Source organism: Procambarus clarkii, chromosome 45, assembly GCF_040958095.1.
Source record: "Procambarus clarkii isolate CNS0578487 chromosome 45, FALCON_Pclarkii_2.0, whole genome shotgun sequence".
Classification (NCBI taxonomy): Eukaryota; Metazoa; Arthropoda; class Malacostraca; order Decapoda; family Cambaridae; genus Procambarus; species Procambarus clarkii.
The window spans coordinates 10,748,938-10,769,947 of NC_091194.1; the positions used below are offsets into that span (position 1 = coordinate 10,748,938).

General features: G+C 39.9%; 1 protein-coding gene across 4 annotated transcripts in view; it reads right to left on the reverse strand.

The window, feature by feature from the left end:
* Positions 1–2,922: 2,922 nt before the first annotated feature.
* M6 (neuronal membrane glycoprotein M6) overlaps positions 2,923–21,010 on the reverse strand; it is a 311,681-nt gene continuing 293,593 nt past the window's right edge. For 3 of the 4 annotated variants that reach the window (XM_069301405.1, XM_069301404.1, XM_045761573.2), the window contains 5 exons: positions 19,691–19,705; positions 11,944–12,103; positions 8,125–8,266; positions 5,462–5,607; positions 2,923–5,328 (listed from right to left, as the gene is read on the reverse strand). In XM_069301405.1, the coding sequence (XP_069157506.1) occupies positions 5,200–5,328; positions 5,462–5,607; positions 8,125–8,266; positions 11,944–12,103; positions 19,691–19,705 (592 nt within the window). In that variant the 3' untranslated portion in view covers positions 2,923–5,199. The remainder of the gene's footprint in view (positions 5,329–5,461; positions 5,608–8,124; positions 8,267–11,943; positions 12,104–19,690; positions 19,706–21,010) is intronic. The other variant, XM_069301406.1, reaches the window with a different exon arrangement.

The window sequence follows — 21,010 nt, forward strand, 5'->3', positions numbered from 1 at the left end:
CAGAAAATACCTAGTGGCTGGGGAAAACTGATATGACAATTGGGAGAAGATTTTCCCAGGGCGTGAGGCCGGCCGCCAAGGAATAAGAAGTGTTTCCTGACTCTTACTAGCACCTAGACTGGGCAAAGGATTAGCTGCGGACAGCGGGACACTTGGGGACCGGCGCTGCACCCCCACCGCAGGCCAGCTGGCCGGACCCCCCCCCCCGAATGGCGAGGCCCGCTGGCCGCAAGGAGGCCTCAGAGTGGCAGAGCAACAACGTCCCGGACGTAGTCAGCTGGGGGTTCCAGCTGGTTGCTGGACCCGCCATTATCTCCGATGGCGAGCCCGTCAAGAGAGCCGAGTGGCCCTGTCAATTCTAAAGGTAAGAGGGCGTGGTCGGCTGAAGGCGAGCCTAGCTCTGCGAGGGCGGCGCGAATTAATCGCCCTAAAGAAGTGTTGCCTGTTCACTGGGGCACGGGCCGGGTAGAACTTGCCGGGGGGCGCTCGCTGGGCTAGGGTATGCGTGCGTCCTGCGCTGTGCTTGTAGGATCCGAAGAGTGTTGATTCCTGACCATGTAAGCGATACCTGGTCCAGTCGGAGCGTGCGTCGATTTTTTTGTCGCGTAGATCACCTCCCCCTGGCTGAAAGATATAAGGCAGTAAGGGCGGGCAGAAGCGGCATGCAGTGTTATCGCGACAGGCAAGAGCACAGACGAGAGGTAAACCCTAGCTGAATCAATACGGAGACGAAAAACGGGGGAAGGGGGGCCCAGCAGCAGGAATTAAGAGATTCCTTAATTAACAATCCTGGATGAATAAGAGTTTTCCGAATAACTATACTGTAGCAATGAAGGGGGCTACCAATTCTAAGAATCTTCCAGCAAACGGAAGGGGGAAGTACCTTTGCTAGGAGCAAAGGTGGGAGAAAGCCAGTAGGAGAACAGCAAGGAAGCACAAAGCAACTATAAACAGGGATAATACGAAACACTATAAATCTTGATAATATAAACAATACATATACCAAGAAAGGGTATATACAACAAAGCAATATATACATAAACAATAAAATGGAATAAGAACCAATTCTTAAAGCCAAATCTATAACATGCTTGTGTCCTAAGCGGATGTAGAATGTGAGCGGGGAACATTACCCTTGGTCTCCATCCCAGGGATACATCACTCCACAATATCAGCTCTTAGATTTGTCCATTTCCTTCAGTGTCACCTGCTACCTATTTTAGTCCAATTTTGTTATACAATGAGTATTTCATAGTAATATTATGTTTTCCACATTCTACATTCAGCACTAACCAGAGACATTTTCAGCAATGTGTGTTGCAGCAGCACCTCACTAACTGTACAGTACTATGAAGAATGACAGAGCGGGATTGTATAGAAGACGTAAAGATGGGGGACTTGGGAGGCTGTCCGTGAGTCATGGACCCATTATTACCCATATATCCCTTTTTTTCTGCTCTCTTCTGCCCAAGTAAACTTCATTTATTTAAAAATGATTTACCCTAATTTCACATACTGTATAGTATCTCAGAATACAAATATAAGATAAAGTTCCCAAATATTGCACTTTACAAGCATTTACACTGTATACATAGGAATTGGCCTAAAGGGGTTAAGTTTAGTTCATCTATTATGCAACCCATACCCATCCTGCAGGCAGTAGTGAAAAAGGTTACAGAGCAGGAGGAGGAGGAGGATCATCATTATTATTATTTCATTGTGTCAGGGGGACAGGAAGCCAGGTTACACATACAGTACATGTTAGGCTTATACCAAGGTCCCCTTCTCCCCAGGGTCTAATTACTGACCCCTCACAGGATGCAACCCCACAGGCAGCCGACTAACTTCTGGGGTACCTATTTACTGCTAGGTGGACAGGAGCACGCGGTGAAAGGAAATGGGCCCAACCACTTCAGTCCGGAATGCGAGTCAAGAATGAACCTGACTATTACCAGAAATTGATAGCTCACTTTCATGGGTATCATATGCATACATCTTTATAAAGAAAAAAAAAAAAAAAGACCCTAAAATACTTCTTTCCCAAATGGTGTTTTTGGTGCCTTTAATAGGATGGTATTATTGTAGAAGTAGGAAGAAATGTCACTGGGAAGCTAAAGAGCTAAATTCCCTCCAACGCAAGGGTTTAAATTGTGTATGCAGAGCCCACCTATATGAAGCAAATGTGGACACCTTCAAGAGAAAACTAGATAGTTTTCTTCGAGAAATGCCAATCCAACCAGGCTGTGGAGGATATGTGGGCCTGTGGGCTGCTCCAAGCAACAGCCTGTTGGACAAGGCTCTCACAAGTTGAGCTTGGCACTGCACTGGGCTGGGCTTGGGAGGTAGAAGAACTCCCAGAACCCCATCCAGGTATAATCCAGGTAAATGTGGTGTAATAACAATTTGTAGTTACTGTACTGTGTTGTAAAGGCTGTCAACATAGACTGTGATTAAACAAACTCTAATGAAGTGTAGTTACATATAGTAAAGGTGTAACTACAGACTCATGTACTGTACCTTGAGATGATTTCGGGGCTCAGCGGCCCCGCGGCCCGGTCGTCGACCAAGCCTCCTGGTCGACGTACAAAGAAGCAAGGATAGGGAGGCGTTCCTGGAATAACGGGGTAGACCTTTGACATACTACCAGCTTCCATTGATGCCACTAGAGATAGTGAGCCTTGGACATACTGCAGAAGATACATACAGAAAGCTAATATACAGACCCTGTAACATAACCACTTTCTGAAAGCTGGAACTCTATAGTGCCTTGATACATTTTTTTTTTGTATAAATCTTTTAAGGTTTTTAATTTGTTTTACCACAATTCTTACACAAAATGTTACCTTCATTTGTTACATATCTATGATCCTTATTTTTTTTTACATACAATAGTCTATTCATTGAGGTTATTGAATTTTAACCTTTAATGTATAAAATTTTATTGTTTTTTACAACAGAATATGTTCAGATATCATATTCATCATACAAAATATACACACAAAAAGGATCAGCTTACTTTGACTGCAGAGATGCCATTCATGCATAATGACTAAGGAATAAGATTCCTTAATGATGAAAGGCATGCAATGAATAAGGTCACACCAACTGTTGAATCAGTCAGATCATTATCATATAAACATAAAAAGTATGTTCACTATTGATTTGATAGCACAATTAGTTATGCAAGATATTTCTCTCTGAATTAAGCAAAAATTATATATTGTATTTCCAAGCTACAACAACTTCCCACAGAGGAACATTCACACGACATCACACACACACACACACACACAACGGCATCAAGCTAACTACTGATGCAGATATGTTAATCACATACACTCCTTCCACACAAATCTAAAAAGAGGTTTATTATCCTAGGCCAAGTTTGTGAATTTTCAGCAAGAGTGGAACATAACTAACAAAATTATAAACAAACAATAAAGTTATGCACATGACGAGACTTGGCCGTCAATTCTCATGGTTGTGGAAAAGGCTTATTAGGAAGAGTTAGCTACATTCCTGCAAGGTACAGCATTGTAAATGTTGACCACACTCGCTGAATAATACATCTCAAGTATGCGTTACTACTTGTTATAACAGAAAAGATGATATGTCGCTTCTTGTTAATAACAGCTCCACAGTGAACAGTTGAGCTGTTGGTAGGCTAAGGCTAGGGAGCGGGGGGGAGGGGGGAGGACAGGAGAGCTAGTAGCAGCATACTACACATGAGGTTATCACCATATATGTCAAGACTCTTAATCATCCTGAGGAACTTCAACCTCAAGTCACCTCAATATTATTCATCCTCACTCCTCTCACAAAGATACAAAACACATAACAGGAAAACTATGGAAAATGTTATCATAAATGGTTAATTACAACTTGAACAATGTTACACAGTATTCACTGAAGATTGTCAATCCTTAGTTTAATGGTTACTGTAAATTTTTCCAATGGACTACAATAGGCCAGATGATCTAGAGTAATCCACATGTAAAATTTACCCAAGGGATCCTTTGAAGCATACACTCGAGGCTAGAAAGGGCAGGGAGATCAATCCGCAAAACAATTGTTATTAAGATTAGTAAGAATTAGTCAACAACAAGCAATGGCTGCTATCAAGGCTTTGCAATTATAATTACTGTATGTAGGTTAGTGCCACTGAGAAAATTAGTACTGTTAGATTCATATAAAAAAAAACTAAGGAGTGACACACTTGCTGCATATAAAACAATAAAGCTACTTAATGTTAAAATCCTTATGAAGTGTCTTGCATTTAAAACTAATTTGATTTTATCTTAAAAGAAATTGTAATAATGGAGCAAACATGTATATTATGAATGGTTTTGAGTATTAGCAACAACATAAGCCAAGAAAACTAAGTGTCTATAAGGAAACCACTACTTCACCCTACATAGTAACAATGCACAGCACAAAAACTTTTCGTTACAGTAGTTCATACTCGTTAAATATATGTAACCCATGTCCGAGACCTTAATTAAAAGGATTTCTTCAAACTCACTGTAATGGAAAGTTAAGCTGCACAGCAAAAAATGAAAGCACAACAAAAGCAAACCATCTTTCTGCCCCTAATCCCAAATGTCTTCAACCAGAGGCTGAGAAAGTAATGGCACCTCCAGTAACTAGATGGATATTGAGCAGTAAAAATATTAACAAGGTCTCTATTTTGAGTGGTCCCCAGTCTTTATTAGTAGTAAGAAGGCCAGTTACAGTTTTCAGGATGCCTCATGGTTGAAGATATCCAACCTCATTAAAGTAAATGTTTACCAAGTATGCAGGCACTCAATATGGGCAATAATCAAGCAATGCACTGTGTGCAAATAAAGATTTGTCCTTGAGCACTAAAAACTCATACAGTAATTGCTTTCTGCATTTTTAATGAGGCCATCAAAACTTCCAGCCCGCTAAGAATGCAAAATCTTTTCTCTGGGAGAGTTTGAGAATACCAAATCGTCCGAGTCTGAAGAATATTTCCTCAATCTAATTTAACAAGGAGACAGTAAAAAAATTTAAACAAAGAATTTTGTACAAATTACATACTGTACACTACAGTACTGTATTGCAATAATTTTGTGACTCAACTCTCCAAGCTTTGAGATTTGCAGTTGATAATCAGGCAACTGTCTGAAAGTAGCGACTGTGCTGGTTGTTGCGCCAAAAAATCCCTTGGGCAGTATCCTAGAAGCGGTCTTTGGGAAGAGTTGACATTTCGGACTCGTGAAGAAATTGAATTTCCTGTAGGTCCATAAATTTTTCTTGATCCTTTATGTGTGCATAATTTGCAGCTAGGCACATCAGATAGTGTATCTAAAATGAAATGAGAAATACTTGGATTATGAAACAATATTAATAATGTTTTATAAACATGTAATTACTTTAATTACAATATATGTACTTTCATGCATTACCAATCAATACTGGTATATAGACTGGTACTCACCAATGATAGAATAACCAAGAATGCTGAAACTGATGCCAAAATAAACATAATTTCAGCATTATTCACATAGTCCTTGCAGAAGAGCTTCCTTTCACCAGTGCAAACTCTCTTGTCCTCCTCAGGTGTTCCCTCAGGGAAAAGAAAACCTGCACAAGATAAATATACATTAAAAACTACATTTAGAAATTTAATACTTTTTCCAAGAAACTTTTATCCAAAAGGGGGCTTCCACAACAGAACCATCCAGGATGTGCTATCTAAATAATAAGCATCTTACAACCTGTTCTCTTACCCTTACTTCTTCACAGGATCTAGCCAAAACAATAGCCACTCATGCAAAATGCAATCATGTTCTTGCGAGTTGTCCAAGAAAATATTTTAAGGCCGTGTCATTGGATCAAACCCGCATCCCTGGACATCACCAGACATCTGCATTCTAATAGTTCAATGCCTGAATTGTAAGGGCTTCTCTCTCTCTCATTGTGGTATGCAACTATGGTCATAGTCTATGGTTATAGTCCTAGGAGCTTTACATTTATGAGGTTTCAGATAATGTTGAGGATGGTCTTTCCTTTTAGTACCAATGAAATGGAATGAGAGGTAGACGAGGATTTCCTATTACAGTATTGGATATGGAAGACTTGTGACACTCCCTATATAAATCTATTAGTGGCTTCTTTCAGTTATAACCTGCCTAGTTTTGTGGCTCCATTTCCATATCAAACTGCCTTTGTATTGGATGTGCTTCAACTGAAACCAATAGAAGCAAACTTTTTACAGTATAAACTTGCTCAAATAAACTATATGGGGCAAAATCTATTCAATACATGGGGGATTTTGTTTGAAGTGTCAGGCCCCATGGCAACCTTTATGAAGGCAAAAAGAAAAAAATACATTTATGAGGCAATATTCTTTTTTTTGACTGTTGCATAGAATAGTGAAATAAAAAAATGCATATGGCTTACCTATATAAAATATACAAATTATTAAGGATTCTTAATTTAAGTTGTCTATCTTGAGGTTATCTTGAGATGATTTTGAGGCTTTAGTGTCCCCGCGGCCCGGTCCTCGACCAGGCCTCCACCCCCAGGAAGCAGCCTGTGACAGCTGACTAACACCCAGGTACCTATTTTACTGCTAGGTTACAGGGCCATAGGGTGAAAGAAACTCTGCCCATTGTTTCTCGTCTGCGCCCGGGATCGAACCCGGGACCACAGGATCATAAGTCCAGCGTGCTGTCCGCTCGGCCAATCGGCTCCCTATCACACAGAATTGTGTGATCACTGGCAAACAATTTAGTTCCATAATGTCATCAATACTGTACAACCATTACTGGTCCTCCAAAAATGTAGGTTAAAAACACTGTTGCATCCAGACAGCCAGGCTTGGCGGTGGCTTATGCAAACATCCCACACTGAAAGAACACTTTGATCCACTGAACACAACTCTTTGGACCACATGGGAATTTGATTAAACATGGGCTGCCATTGTATTTGTCTGGTTGTTGTTATTACCCGTAATGGCAAAATGCGAGCTCTTTGTTGGCTTCATGCTTTGTTAGCTCATGACTGGAACAGTCATGGGTCTAAGCCTGATATGCTCTTGCGCCCATATGTCTCCCTTCCCTGGTCTGATTCTCACACAAGAGATCACATGCTAGAAGTCTGAAGACTTTTACAGGCTCTATGTCAATCTTGAGATGCAAATTTTGTCTAGGTCTGATCTGCTATCTGTATGGGTGCCAAAAGGCAGCAGTTTACCATGTGTAGGAATCCTCTACAATTTCATATACCTGAATATGAAAAAATAATAATAAAAAAAGTTTATGGGTTTGCCAAGACATTGCTTAAGTTCAAAATCCACTTGGATAAAATCCTCAGGAGCAATGCAGGGTTTATTTGACAAGCCACTGGCATTCTGTCCCCCAGGTTGTGGCCACTAGAGTTATTGGCACTCACGTTAATTTGGGAAAATAAACAGGCTTCCTGTGTTCAACAAAATTAATTAGTAATTACACAGAGAAATCACATTATCGTGATACAGTATATCAATGAGAAAATCCACAGGCGCTAGCATTGTCATCTAGTGCGTGCATCTGGGAATACCCAGCACATAGGTTCGAATCCTCATCACGTCTCCTGTGGCTTTTCTCCTTAATTAGTAATTACCACACAATATAACATGAGAACTCTTTACACTACACTACACTATAGCCTCTATTGGTCAGGTGGGCTCCTTGGATTCGTACGTTTCTGGTCAGGCAAAACTACTGCTTTCATTTATGTAGTGGCAAATAGAGGGAATAGGATGGATTTGTTCATGAGAACTCTATTGATGTTTTACCCATTCAAGTCAAAAATCACATTTTCATCACAAGTTATATTCACAAAACATTTATAATGGCTAGTCAAATTGCAATTACAGTACTGTATTTAATGTAAATTCAACAATCAGGCATGCAGTGTTACCTGATGATCAGAGTTAAAACAAAAACTTACTAACAAATAATAAGAACATGCACATGTAAAGACAGGTGGCTGGATTATAGCATGCACTAGTGTGTACAGTACGTTCAGTCTTTCATGCACTCTCGTCTCCCCCCCTCTCAAAAATCACACTGCAATATATAGATAGCAAAGCCTTTAAATATATACAATACTTACTAAACTGGTTGTAGTCAATACACTCATTCTGAGGTATGTATAGACACTGGAACCATGCAAGAGTGTAGAATAACGTCACTATGATGAGTGCAGCAAACATCGTCAGCCATGCCAGTGACAACAGGTAGGTGATCCCCATAAACTGAGGCAAATGACAAGATGTAGTTTTTACTCCATGTTTACCTTAATAAATAAGATTTAGTAACATAAAAATTAACATTGAAGGAATTAAATATTTATTACATGATAAAAATACAGTACAATTGTTTAATTATACTGTACATATATTATATTGTACTTGAAAGGTACAGTATAGTACATTACAGTATTGTTATGATACACTAATCTTGCAGAGCATTATATTTTCTAAATATGTTTTAATTTCAACACTAAATGTGTGCTGTTGTGATAATCAGTCCTCTTGCCTAATCATCACATTTTTAATGGAATGTACAAATGTGTTAAAAATCTGGTGTAATAGTAAAAATTAAAAGCACCGTAATACTGTACAGTACTGACATTTTCTATGCATCAGCCTCTATTGGTCAGGTGGGCTCCTTGGATTCGTACGTTTCTGGTCAGGCAAACTACTACTTTCATTTATGTAGTGGCAAATAGAGGGAATAGGATGGACAAATAGTGTTATGTACATTCAAATGATACATTACATGATGGCAGCTGTGCAATAAATAACAAGTAAAACTGGACGTGCTGTGAAAAGCAAAGTCGGTAACACATTGTGTGTGTAAAGATTTGATGCGAAAACTCAAGATAAACTGATGGAGGAATCTGGTTACAACCGAAACACACGCAGTACAGTATTACAGACAAGGGAATGAATGCCAAAATAAATACTGTACAGCAAGGTGTTTAATAATTCCGATAATCTGAATCTCCAGTTAATCCGAATGAATTTACGTTCAAGTTCTTTACCCATTTTGACCTTTTAATCCAAATAAGAATTTGGGTTAAAAGATCATACTGAATGAGAGACCTGAATATATTTAAGTCTATATATTTGCGATAAAAAAAATTTGGTTATTTCGAACGGAGGGTGACCGACTCCCCCTATGATTTGGCTTTCCAAACATGGATATTGCAATACAGTACTATCTTCATATTGATAACAAAAATTATGTTGAATAAAAATGTGTGAGAAGAACAGAAAAAATGAACTGAAGAACTGAAGGCAGAGGAAGTTGTGCTAACATTAATAGAAAACCAACAATAGCCCTAAAGAAAGGTTTACTGGATAGTGAATGCCTAATAAAATATTGCCCAATTCCTAGTGTCATACACGAGACAACATTTTGTTTATTTGACAACAAAGTTGTTAAGCAGTGTGCCGTGTCTTGTGCATAGCACATAAACACCAGGCTTATGATTCATTATATAATAATTAAAATCTTTCAATTAACTTGCAGTATTTGTTTATTGATTACTGGATATCAAATGTATTGGATAAAAACCCACACTTGTGTAATTTGTAAAATTTATGTAAAGATTTACACCAAGTCTTTTGCACTCTCCTGAGTGCTTTGTCATGGTTTGAGCGTGTGGACAGGACAAAACTTACACCCCAACATCTAATAAAGTATTTATTAATCATTGAGACGTATGTTTCGTCCTAACCACACACTCAGACCTAAAACACCCAGGAGTGTGTGAAGGACTTGGTGTAAATGCAGGCGATGAGTCACAATAACGTGGCTGAAGTATGTTGACCAGACCACACACTAGAAATTGAAGGGACGACGACGTTTCGGTCCGTCCTGGACCATTCTCAAGTCGATTGTGATGAGGACAGGTAGGGACAGGCATTAAATAGGCAAGAGAGAGCTGAGGAGGAAAGTCAGGTGTAGGGGATAGTAGTAATGAGAACTGCAGCAGGCCTATTGGCCCATACGAGGCAGCTCCTATTATAACCACCGAAGGAGAAAGTAATAGGAAAAAGAAGAGGATAGCAAGGGAGCGTAGAAAGTGAGATAAAGAATGAGGGAGAACTTGCTCAGCAAGACAGTCTTTAAGAAACCTGAGCTGGTTCTTTCGACGCTTGGCGGCAAGAAGGGAAGATTCAAAGGCGCGAAAAGGCCGTTTGAAGGAAGGTAGAGCATCAAAGAAATTAAACAGAGTAAGACGCGTACGTGTGGTATCCATATGCAGGCGATGAGTCACAATAACGTGGCTGAAGTATGTTGACCAGACCACACACTAGAAATTGAAGGGACGACGACGTTTCGGTCCGTCCTGGACCATTCTCAAGTCGATTGTGATGAGGACAGGTAGGGACAGGCATTAAATAGGCAAGAGAGAGCTGAGGAGGAAAGTCAGGTGTAGGGGATAGTAGTAATGAGAACTGCAGCAGGCCTATTGGCCCATACGAGGCAGCTCCTATTATAACCACCGAAGGAGAAAGTAAAACGAAACGTCGTCGTCCCTTCAATTTCTAGTGTGTGGTCTGGTCAACACTTGGTGTAAATCTTTACATAAATTTTACAAATTACATAAGTGTGGATTTTTATCCTATGTTATTATGTCTGTGAGAAGACATTACCATTACTTATCAAAGATATTACCAGTTTATTGGAACTTACTTTATTAAGCAAGTACAGTATTAGCACAGTAAACAAAGACCTTATATTTGTCCTGCAGGAAATAATGACAAAATATCAAACCCACACATTAGAAGCTAGGAAAGTGACCATGTGGTAGGTTTAAGGTTAAGGCTAGGCCTCTAATGAAGAGGCCTAGTTTGTTGGGCTCCTCCCTCATCTTGTGTGATGTGACAGTGACAAAAATTATGCACTGATGGCCAAAAGAGAAGCAGAAGCAACTTCAATGCTTGCCCATTTGATTTGGGCTTATTAACTGTATACACACTTATACAGTATACTGTACATAACAGTAAGCAAAGAAATACAGTATATACTGTGTGTGTGTGTAATGTAGTAATGTAGTAGTAATGAGAACTTATGTACTTCTTATGTACATAAGTACATAAGAACTTATGTACTTCTTATGTACATTCTTGTATGTAATATAATATAATATTATAATTATATAAATATATATATACAAGTAAATATAAATATAAATATATATATATATATATATATATATATATATATATATATATATATATATATATATATATATATATATATATATATATATATATATATATATATAAATAAAAGCATTCACATACTTAAGCATTATGTAGATAAACACATTAAATGCAATAAACTATTAATTGCTATGTAGTCATTTCTATTGGTGCATGGTGAAACAAAATATGATCCACAAGGTTGAGTAAGAATTATTTTGAGTAACATTAGGTAGGTTTCTAATACTGTACAGTATTTGTAATATGAAATGCCTGTTCACAACCAACAAGGAAGGAGCCGAATTGGCAGAGGTGAGGTGGTGTAAATACTACAAGTGAGATAAATGTTCACATTTGGGTCATAAGGAAGCAGTGAGTATATTAACTTGTCCACTAAGTTTTAATTTAGTCTTGACATGTTTTTGTGTTGGCAATATATTTCCAATGATACAGGTACACGTAACCAAGTTTAAGTTTAACAATACAGTAAGTCAAAACTCGAGCATAGAGCTAATTTCAGCCTTACATGATAATCATCCTGAGGAAACCAAAAAATAATCAAATTCTCCATTTATAATGAATGGATTGTGTTTATTTGTTTTAACCAAGTTACTGTAAATAAACTCTCCAATAAAAGATTTACAATTCTGGCATCATACTATCCTAGCAGTAACAAAAAATCATCACTCTCATCAGAGCTCCTTTGCACTCACAATTGCACACGAGATCCTGCCGCCAACTCGTCCTCGCCACGTTCTGTAGACCTTATTTCTAGTGTCCCCAGTGGAGAGGCATCCTACGAAGAGTATCATCAGCCCCAGCCCACCCATGCCGGCTCCAACCACCATGAAAGTTAGTTGCACTGGTTCTACCCTAAAATATAGAGATAATTAGCCTAATATTTTATAACTATCATTTGGACAAAATTAGAAAAAAAATTGGATTTTTTTTTTTTTTTTGGAAAAAATTACTATACTGAACACAAACATTTATTAAAAACTTAGGCAAATAAAGCTTGTTGTCTTTACTATAGAAGAAAGATTACAAAGACAAGCACTGCTAAACATATATTTATGTATACAGTAGACTACTTGTGAAGCACCAACTTTAAGAGATGGTGGAATATTCATATACATACAGTATTTATCAATTAACCCAGAGAGACATTAACGTATTAACTTAAAAACTAAATTTATGTTGACATGCCAGTTCTATGTTCACATGATTTATGGGACAACAAGAGTATTTATATTGGAAGCAAATTAATACAATTCCTGGATGCAGCCATTTAGTGTAGAAATGTGTGATATAAGGAAAATGTGTTATGATTTTCTTTTACTTTTAGACTGATTGATAATATCTAGTTTAATAATGTACAATACTTTCATAATAAACATTTCAGATTTCTTCACACACAATGGATTCAGATTTTCAACTAATATACCAAACTGCAAAATTATAGGCAAAGTTATAATAATATAGAATACAAACCCACACTTATGTATTTGTGAGCTTATGTTAAGAGTGGGTTGGATCTTGGGTAACAGCCGCATTGGTCGTTGAAATGTAAGACCACATACTTCCTATCACATACTCAGACCTTTTAACAAAGCACTCAGGGGAGTGCGAAAGACTTGGTGTATATCTTTACATAAAATTAACAAATACATTAGTGTGGGTTTTTATACTATATTTTATGTCTGTGAGAAGACATCACCATTACTGTACCTTAATAATAATTTATTATTTATTAAATATCATATGTACATTGCTTATATTACATAGTACAGTATAAATGCTGTATGTGGTATTTATAGTTTAATAAGGCCACTAATCACTGTGTTTGGAGTAAATCTTAAAAAAAAAAAAAAGTCATGTGTCAAAGTTATTAACCTGGTATTACTAATGCATAGGAAAATTTCAAAGAATTTTCAGTGTTTATTTAATGAAATAATGTACAGTATAAGCTTCAGTTTATAATTAACAGATACAGGGGTTCCCAACTTATGACGGGACCAAGTTCCTAATTTTTCTTCTTAATCAAGCTCATAGGTTGGAATTTGGAACAAGGTTTCCCAAATGTGCTGTGCTATAATTGTTAGAAATGCAAAAGTACCATAAATTGACAAGTATTTATAATTCAAATTTCTGTAATGTTGAATAAACTCTGGCTAAGTCTGGGATCCAATGTACAAATTCTTAAACCACTAATTCTTAAAAGTAAACTTTGAACTAATATGCCTGTACATTGCTTTAAATATTGTTACAATACAGCAGTTTGTTTACAGTACAGTATTTTCAAGTTAAATTTAACAGCACACAATATGTCACTCACTTTATGCCTAAAAAGTGAGTTTGATTGGATTGCTATACTGTACATCTGTTTAGTCCAACCAGTATTGCAATGATTTGTGTAAGTTGTTAAGAATAAGGTTTCCGATTCTAATGAAGACTACAGTACGTGCTACACTGTTTTTGTGTCTGTACTGTATTATTTTATGTAAACTTTCCCAATTATAAATGTACCTGTACAACCATTTATGAATAAAGTCTATGATTTGACGTGATTATTATATGAAGAGTTAATATGCCAAATAGGGGAAGGGGGAAATATCTAAGACTCAATTATACTTGGAGCAAGTCCATTTCTTTGGAGAGAGAGAAAGAGAGAGAGAGAGGGTGTGGTGCTGCCACCATGGGGAATAAGTGGCCAGGATGACATAATTGGTGCGGTACATTTGATATCCCCGTGGGAACACTAGTGTCTAGCTGCTCACTCTCCACCAGTTGTCATTCACACACGAGTCTTATCTTTGAATACAGTCATTTACCTAGCGATATCTCCCACAGTGTGTCAATACCACACTTTGCATGTTGATTATTTTAAGTGAAATAAACCTTTAATGAAATAATCAGTTATTGGTATTCATTTACGTATAATAATGATAAAGTGGTTTCTTATTTATTACAAAAAAGTACATGTTTAATAAAGCCACTAGTGTGGAAAGTATTAAACTCATAAATAATATGAAGATAACATTAGGCTACAGCTATACAACACTGTAGTACATCTATTATAATTTAAATTAGTCTGAGGCAAAACGCAGGCCATGTACATATTAGAATAAATTAAAAAAAAAAAAAAAAAAATATTAGAAAATTATCTTTTGCAAACAGAGTGGTAGACGGTTGGAACAAATTAAGAGAGGTGGTGGAGGCCAAAACTGTCAGTAGTTTTAAAGTGTTATATGACAGTACAGTACTGGGAAGACGGGACACCACCTTGAGGTTACCTTGAGATGATTTTGGGACTTAGCATTTCCACGGCCCTGTCCTCGACCAGGTCTCCTATTTGTTACACACCCCAGGAAGCAGCCCATAACAGCTGTCTAACTCCCAGCTACCTATTTACTGCTAAGTGAATAGGTGCATCAGGGTGAAAGAAACTCTGCCCATTTGTTTCCGCCTCCACTGGGGATCGAACCCAGAACCTCAGAACTAGGAATCCGAAGTGCTGTCCACTCAGCTGTTAGGCCCCGTTGGCTGACAGCCACTCAGCTGTCAGACCCCACGAGCATAGCTCTCATCCTGTAACTACACTTAGGTAAATACACTTATGTAATTACACACATGAAGGCCTCGCAGCTGAGTGGATGGCATTCGGTGGTCATAATCCTAAGGGACCGGGTTCAATTCAGTTCAAGGCAGAAACAAATGGGCTGAGTTTTTTCACCCCCTGATGTGTCTGTTCACCTAGCAGCAAATGGGTACCTGGGAGTCAGACAGCTGCTACAGGCTGCTTCCTGGGAATGTGCGTGTATGCACGTGTGTGTGTTAGAGAAATATATGTACTGTAGTAGACAAAATTGAGGAAAACAGATGGGTTAGAAAGGCAAGGTCCAAGAGCTAATAGCTCGATTCTGCAGGCACAAATGGTAAATACACGCATACTTCAGGAAGAGAGGGATCTCTTCCAAAACTTGTGCAAGGAATCATTCAGAACCTTGTATACCTCATATGTCCGACCAATACTTGAGTATGCGGCTCCAGCGTGAAGTCCATATCTATTTCCATATAATGAAATACAAAACGAAGTTAGAAAAGGTTCAGAGGTATGCCTTCGGGTTCAGACCAATTTACTAGGAGGTTTAGGTCGGCTTGTAATCTGACGCTCCAAAGGTGCTTTCCTGCTTAGTTTGGCGACGTCAGCAAAATTTTATATCGTGCTGCTTGATCCTAAAGTCAACATGAAAAGCACCTTCCTAAGCACAGCCATTTCGTAACACACTGCGATAAGAATCTGCTGCTGTGACTGCCACATGGTTCATGAACAGCCAGCAGGGACTGCAATTAAATCCCCAGCTCAGCAGAAACATTTTTAGACATCCCTGCAGGGTCTTTTAAGGGGCACCGGAGGCTAGCCCAGAACGATAATCATACTTATAGCCATAGCGATTCAAAGCCTTACGAAGTCCTCACTTGGTATCACGGGCGCCTGAGCCGGGATTCAGAACGGTTTGGGGGACAATGGGCGAGACCAGAACCCACCGAATGGATATGCACAGTAATGTACTTAATGACTAAACCTTATTTTTGAGCTATTGCATTATACTAAAATGTAGAGACGAGCAGGGGAATTAGGACACCAGAACCATCATGCCCAAGAAGCCGGGCATGTAAGGAGACAGGATAACAGCCTCTCTTCAAGGGCACATTAATACCATTCCGGCAAACTAGTCCTGGGGCTCGTTATTACCTGTTTGCTTAGATCATTGAGCAAAACATTATCGAAAAAAATTGGAAAGACTGTCTTGTACATAGTGAACTTGTGCCAATCTCGTGCCCAGCGGAGACACTGGGCCATGTGTAATCGCACAACAAAACAGAGAGATCGAAGCCTCGAAGCGGAACCAAAGTATGAAGGTGTAGACATCTCTAACGGCAGGAAAGCAATGACCCTCTAGAGATCAAGCTAAAGAAAATCATGAAAAGGGGGCAAGTTTGGAAGAAGACCTTAAGTTTAGTGAAAAACACTAAGAGGACAATGCAATCACGGACAATATAAATGTTGAAAATGTTTTTATATTGAATATTACTGCTGTTATGATTGATATTTTGTATCTTTACCATTGTCACTTAAATACTGTACTTTCTTTCCGTTCACCATGTGTGGTGTTCTTGAGACCAGCATATCATTACTCATCTATACGTGAGAATGTCAGAGTTTGTCAGAGGATGGAGGCCCAACGCTCGGGGCTCGACTTATTATGCAGGAATAATGATGATTTTATCGGTTGTGACACAAGGGTGTAGGGGTCGTCCCAGTGACCCCTTGAAGGAGGAACAGCTCCAATGTCCCTCCTTCACGAAGTCTGTGAACGTGAAATGTTCTGCCCAGAGTCCATAGACTACAACATTAGTTTAAATAATGCCGAATTCAGATACTGATTGACTTGACTGGAAGGTGGAAGAATAGAAAGGAGGGAAACTGGGGGGGGGGGATCTAGTGAGAATGGGGGGTGAGGGAGGATGGGGGAGGGATCTAGTGAGAATGGGGGGGGATCTAGTGAGAATGGGGGGTGAGGGAGGATGGGGGAGGGATCTAGTGAGAATGGGGGGGGATCTAGTGAGAATGGGGGGTGAGGGAGGGTTTGGGGGGGATCTAGTGAGAATCGGGGGTGAGGGAGGATGGGGGGGGGGGATCTAGTGAGAATCGGGGGTGAGGGAGGATGGGGGTGGGGGGATCTAGTGAGAATGGGGGGTGAGGGAGGATGGGGGGGGGATCTAGTGAGAATGGGGGGTGAGGGAGGATGGGGGGGGATCTAGTGAGAATGGGGGGTGAGGGAGGATGGGGGGGGATCTAGTGAGAATCGGGGGTGAGGGAGGATGGGGGTGGGGATCTAGTGAGAATGGGGGGTGAGGATGGGGGGGGGGATCTAGTGAGAATCGGGGGTGAGGGAGGATGGGGGGGGGGATCTAGTGAGAATCGGGGGTGAGGGAGGATGGGGGTGGGGGGATCTAGTGAGAATGGGGGGTGAGGGAGGATGGGGGGGATCTAGTGAGAATGGGGGGTGAGGGAGGATGGGGGGGGATCTAGTGAGAATCGGGGGTGAGGGAGGATGGGGGTGGGGATCTAGTGAGAATGGGGGGTGAGGATGGGGGGGGGATCTAGTGAGAATGGGGGGTGAGGGAGGATGGGGGGGATCTAGTGAGAATCGGGGGTGAGGGAGGATGGGGGTGGGGGGATCTAGTGAGAATGGGGGGTGAGGGAGGATGGGGGGGGGGATCTAGTGAGAATGGGGGGGGGGATCTAGTGAGAATGGGGGGGGGATCTAGTGAGAATGGGGGGGGATCTAGTGAGAATGGGGGGTGAGGGAGGATGGGGGGGGGATCTAGTGAGAATGGGGGGGGGATCTAGTGAGAATGGGGGGTGAGGGAGGATGGGGGGGGGGGATCTAGTGAGAATGGGGGGTGAGGGAGGATGGGGGGGACAATGGGAAGTAGCAGCATGGGTGGGAGGGAGAATGGAAGGGACTGAAGGACAGACATTTCAAATATATTCAAGGATCCAACATTTCAAATATATTAACAGCAATAATTATTATTCCTATTTTCAATACTGCATATAATTTAAAAAATGTATGTGCAATTTATGTCAAATTTCAAATAGGTTAAAAAGTAACACTAAACAGCAAATACAATTACAGCGCTGCAGCGTTGACCATATACAGTGAAATATATAACATTGTACACAAACATAAAAAATTACAATACATTGTCCATAACTAATTTATATCACTGGGCAAACTGTGCGTAAGCTATAATTACCAGCCTAAACCCGAGGAAAATCCTAACGTCTCATCAAGACCAAAATAAGATACAGCACTGTATTGTGTAAGGTGTGCGTAAGTCGAGATAAACGACCACATTCACTAACAAAAAAGTAAACATACCTTCAACATAACAACAGCCTGTAACACACACACTACAAAATGTAGCGGACATTAGCATCAGGATTCAAACTCGTGCACCAAATTATCAAAGTCAACACGAGATGACAGTGTATAGGCCTATGCCTTATGATTTACGGAATTAGTATTTAAATGAGGGGGCTTTTTATCTCCATAACAATGCTATCATGCGTGGTTAGGCTTACAATACACTTAGGGAATGTTAGTTTCAAACCAGATGCTGAAGTTTTAAACAGTAAGGTCTTCCGGGCAGGAGTATATTATCACGTGGAACAGCTGTTTGGTGAAAAGACTTGGAAGGAAGCACGCTAGGAAAACAAAGAGAAGAAGACTTGGAAAGAAAAATTACATAATTGGGAGTAAGGAAGAACAAAATTGGAAGTGGGGGAGGGGGTGAGGGGTGAGGAATGGGAGGCGACGAGAAACTGAGATGGTAACTTACGTATTTTGTTATGTCTTGAGAGTTAATACTGAGAGAGGTGGAGAGGAGTGTACGAGGGAAAGAATTGTAAATTTATTATGGAAGAGAAAAATAAAGTATGGAAAAAGAGCATTTTAGTACAGTTATATTTTCAAGTTGTCTACCAAGACTGTTGATGCATCCCAGTCCTATTAAAATACAACCTGGAATACAGCTACATTAGCCTTCAAGGGGGTACTAATGCACAAAACTTTCTAGTATCCTATATGGTATACAAGACAGTATTACTTCCATGCAACTTTTCCAAGATGCATTCAAGTCGGCGCTTACAAAAATACTGACTATATTTAATATGTAGTGAAGGAGGCAGTAGGAGGCGGCAACACTCGAGGGGTCGACGCCAGCACCAACACACCCACAACACGAGCGCACATTTTCTTAAAAATTATCATACTTGTGGCTAATGTTAGCCGCAGGTATATGGGCCTGGGGCCCTAAGAGACTCTTAGATGCGTCCACTAACACCCTCAAGTGTGTTACTGCGCCGCCTGAGGTAGCCTCGTGCCTTGCCTGCCTGAGGGCCTCGTTCGCCACAACCACTCAAGTCAAAAACACCAGACATCCACAATTGCCAACATACCACAATACAATTTCTCTAATGTTGTTCTCATTACGTGTGACTATGTCGGCCAATTGGCAAGGTTATCTGCCGTTATAATAAGACACACCAGCATACAGGTGAAGCACTGGATGTATTTCAGCAAGAGATGTCACATGTTTCGTACTTGAGGGAGCTGTATGTTTACATATCCATTAAGATCTAGCTAGCACTTGTCCAAAACTGTCATGTCCCATGTCATCACATGACAGGAGGAGGGTATTGTGACACTCGTATGATGCGTCATGCTAAATGCATTCAAATTTTTTTTCTGGGGAGGGGATTAAGCAGGAATACAGAAAACTGATTCTTCAGACGCTTCATACAAGAACAATGGGGATAGGGGAGGGGGTGTTGGGGGGGTAGATGCGAGGACAAGCAAGGTTAGCCTACTATCAATATCAGTTTACCTGTATTCTCGGTCCCTGCATCACGTTCCACCGCCACACACAACAGGTAAGAATGAGAAACAAAACCATAACTGGCTTATATTGCTGCTACATATTTCTCTGAATCAATAAAGCCTTTTTTTGTTTTATGGAAAGTGGGTGACTCTCACAAGTCTTTATAACAAAAAAGGAGTAATTTGAGTTACCTCCATTACATAACAGTAAATAAAAAAAGGCTTTGCTGAGAGGAAGAATAACAACGTGATTTAAAGAATAATGAGCACAACCTTAATATATAACTTGTGGGATATTTACTAACATTACTGTACTAAGCTCACTCACTACCTTAACACACACAATAGTACACCAGCTTAGAAATGATATACCAATACCCACCAAGCACTATCAAGTGTACATGTTTCAACATTTAAAATCTGGAATCTCCCAAGCATTGTTTTTACCACTAAATTTCACAACCTACAAAATAAGCCTAAAAACCGGCCCTTATACGTACCCATAGTTTTTAATGTCAACATGCATTTGATAATTGACCAGCACAATAATTACTGTGCTCATTCGCACAAAATAGCAAGAGATCTATAAACTGAGTCGTTAACATTATAAATCAACTCGTCCTCCTAACAGTGACGACTTATACTGAATTTTGTAACTAGCTCATCAAGATTGTAACTTACTTAGCTAAATGAATTGTGGGGTTCAGTCCCTGAGCCCATTATGTGCCTCTGTAACCCTTTCCACTACCGCCCACAAGATGGGTATGGGGTGCATAATAAATGAACTAAACTAACTAACCAATCTCCTAACAGAGCGTCGCATTTTGACATACTCTACCTAAGGCCAAAGATTGTCGTACTAGAAAATAGTAGCAGCTCGCGAAATTGACATACTGTCCCGTTTTCTGTTTTGGGTCCTCTGGTAGGTTAGGATAAGGACATTTTAGTACGACACTTTCTTGACGTTGGGAAACGTTAGGAGGACGGGCTGGATAAATGACCAGTAATAGCTACAGAGAACCCTTAACTATTCACCATAGTCTTGAACAGGAAACCTGTTTCACTTATCGACCCCCCCCCTTTCCTTCCTGAGCCCATTATGTGCTTCTGTAACATTCTTCACTACTGCCCCCACAGGATGGGCATGGGGTGCATAATAAATGAAAACATCCTCCCCTCTCCCCGCTAGGCTGACTACCTACCTTCCCCAGCATGCAACCCATATAACAGTTACCTATTTCCTAGGTACCTATTTACTGCTAGGTAAAAAGGCATCAGGTGAAATAAAAGGTCGGGGAAGCACTAGTATGGCACACACAGCTCCGCT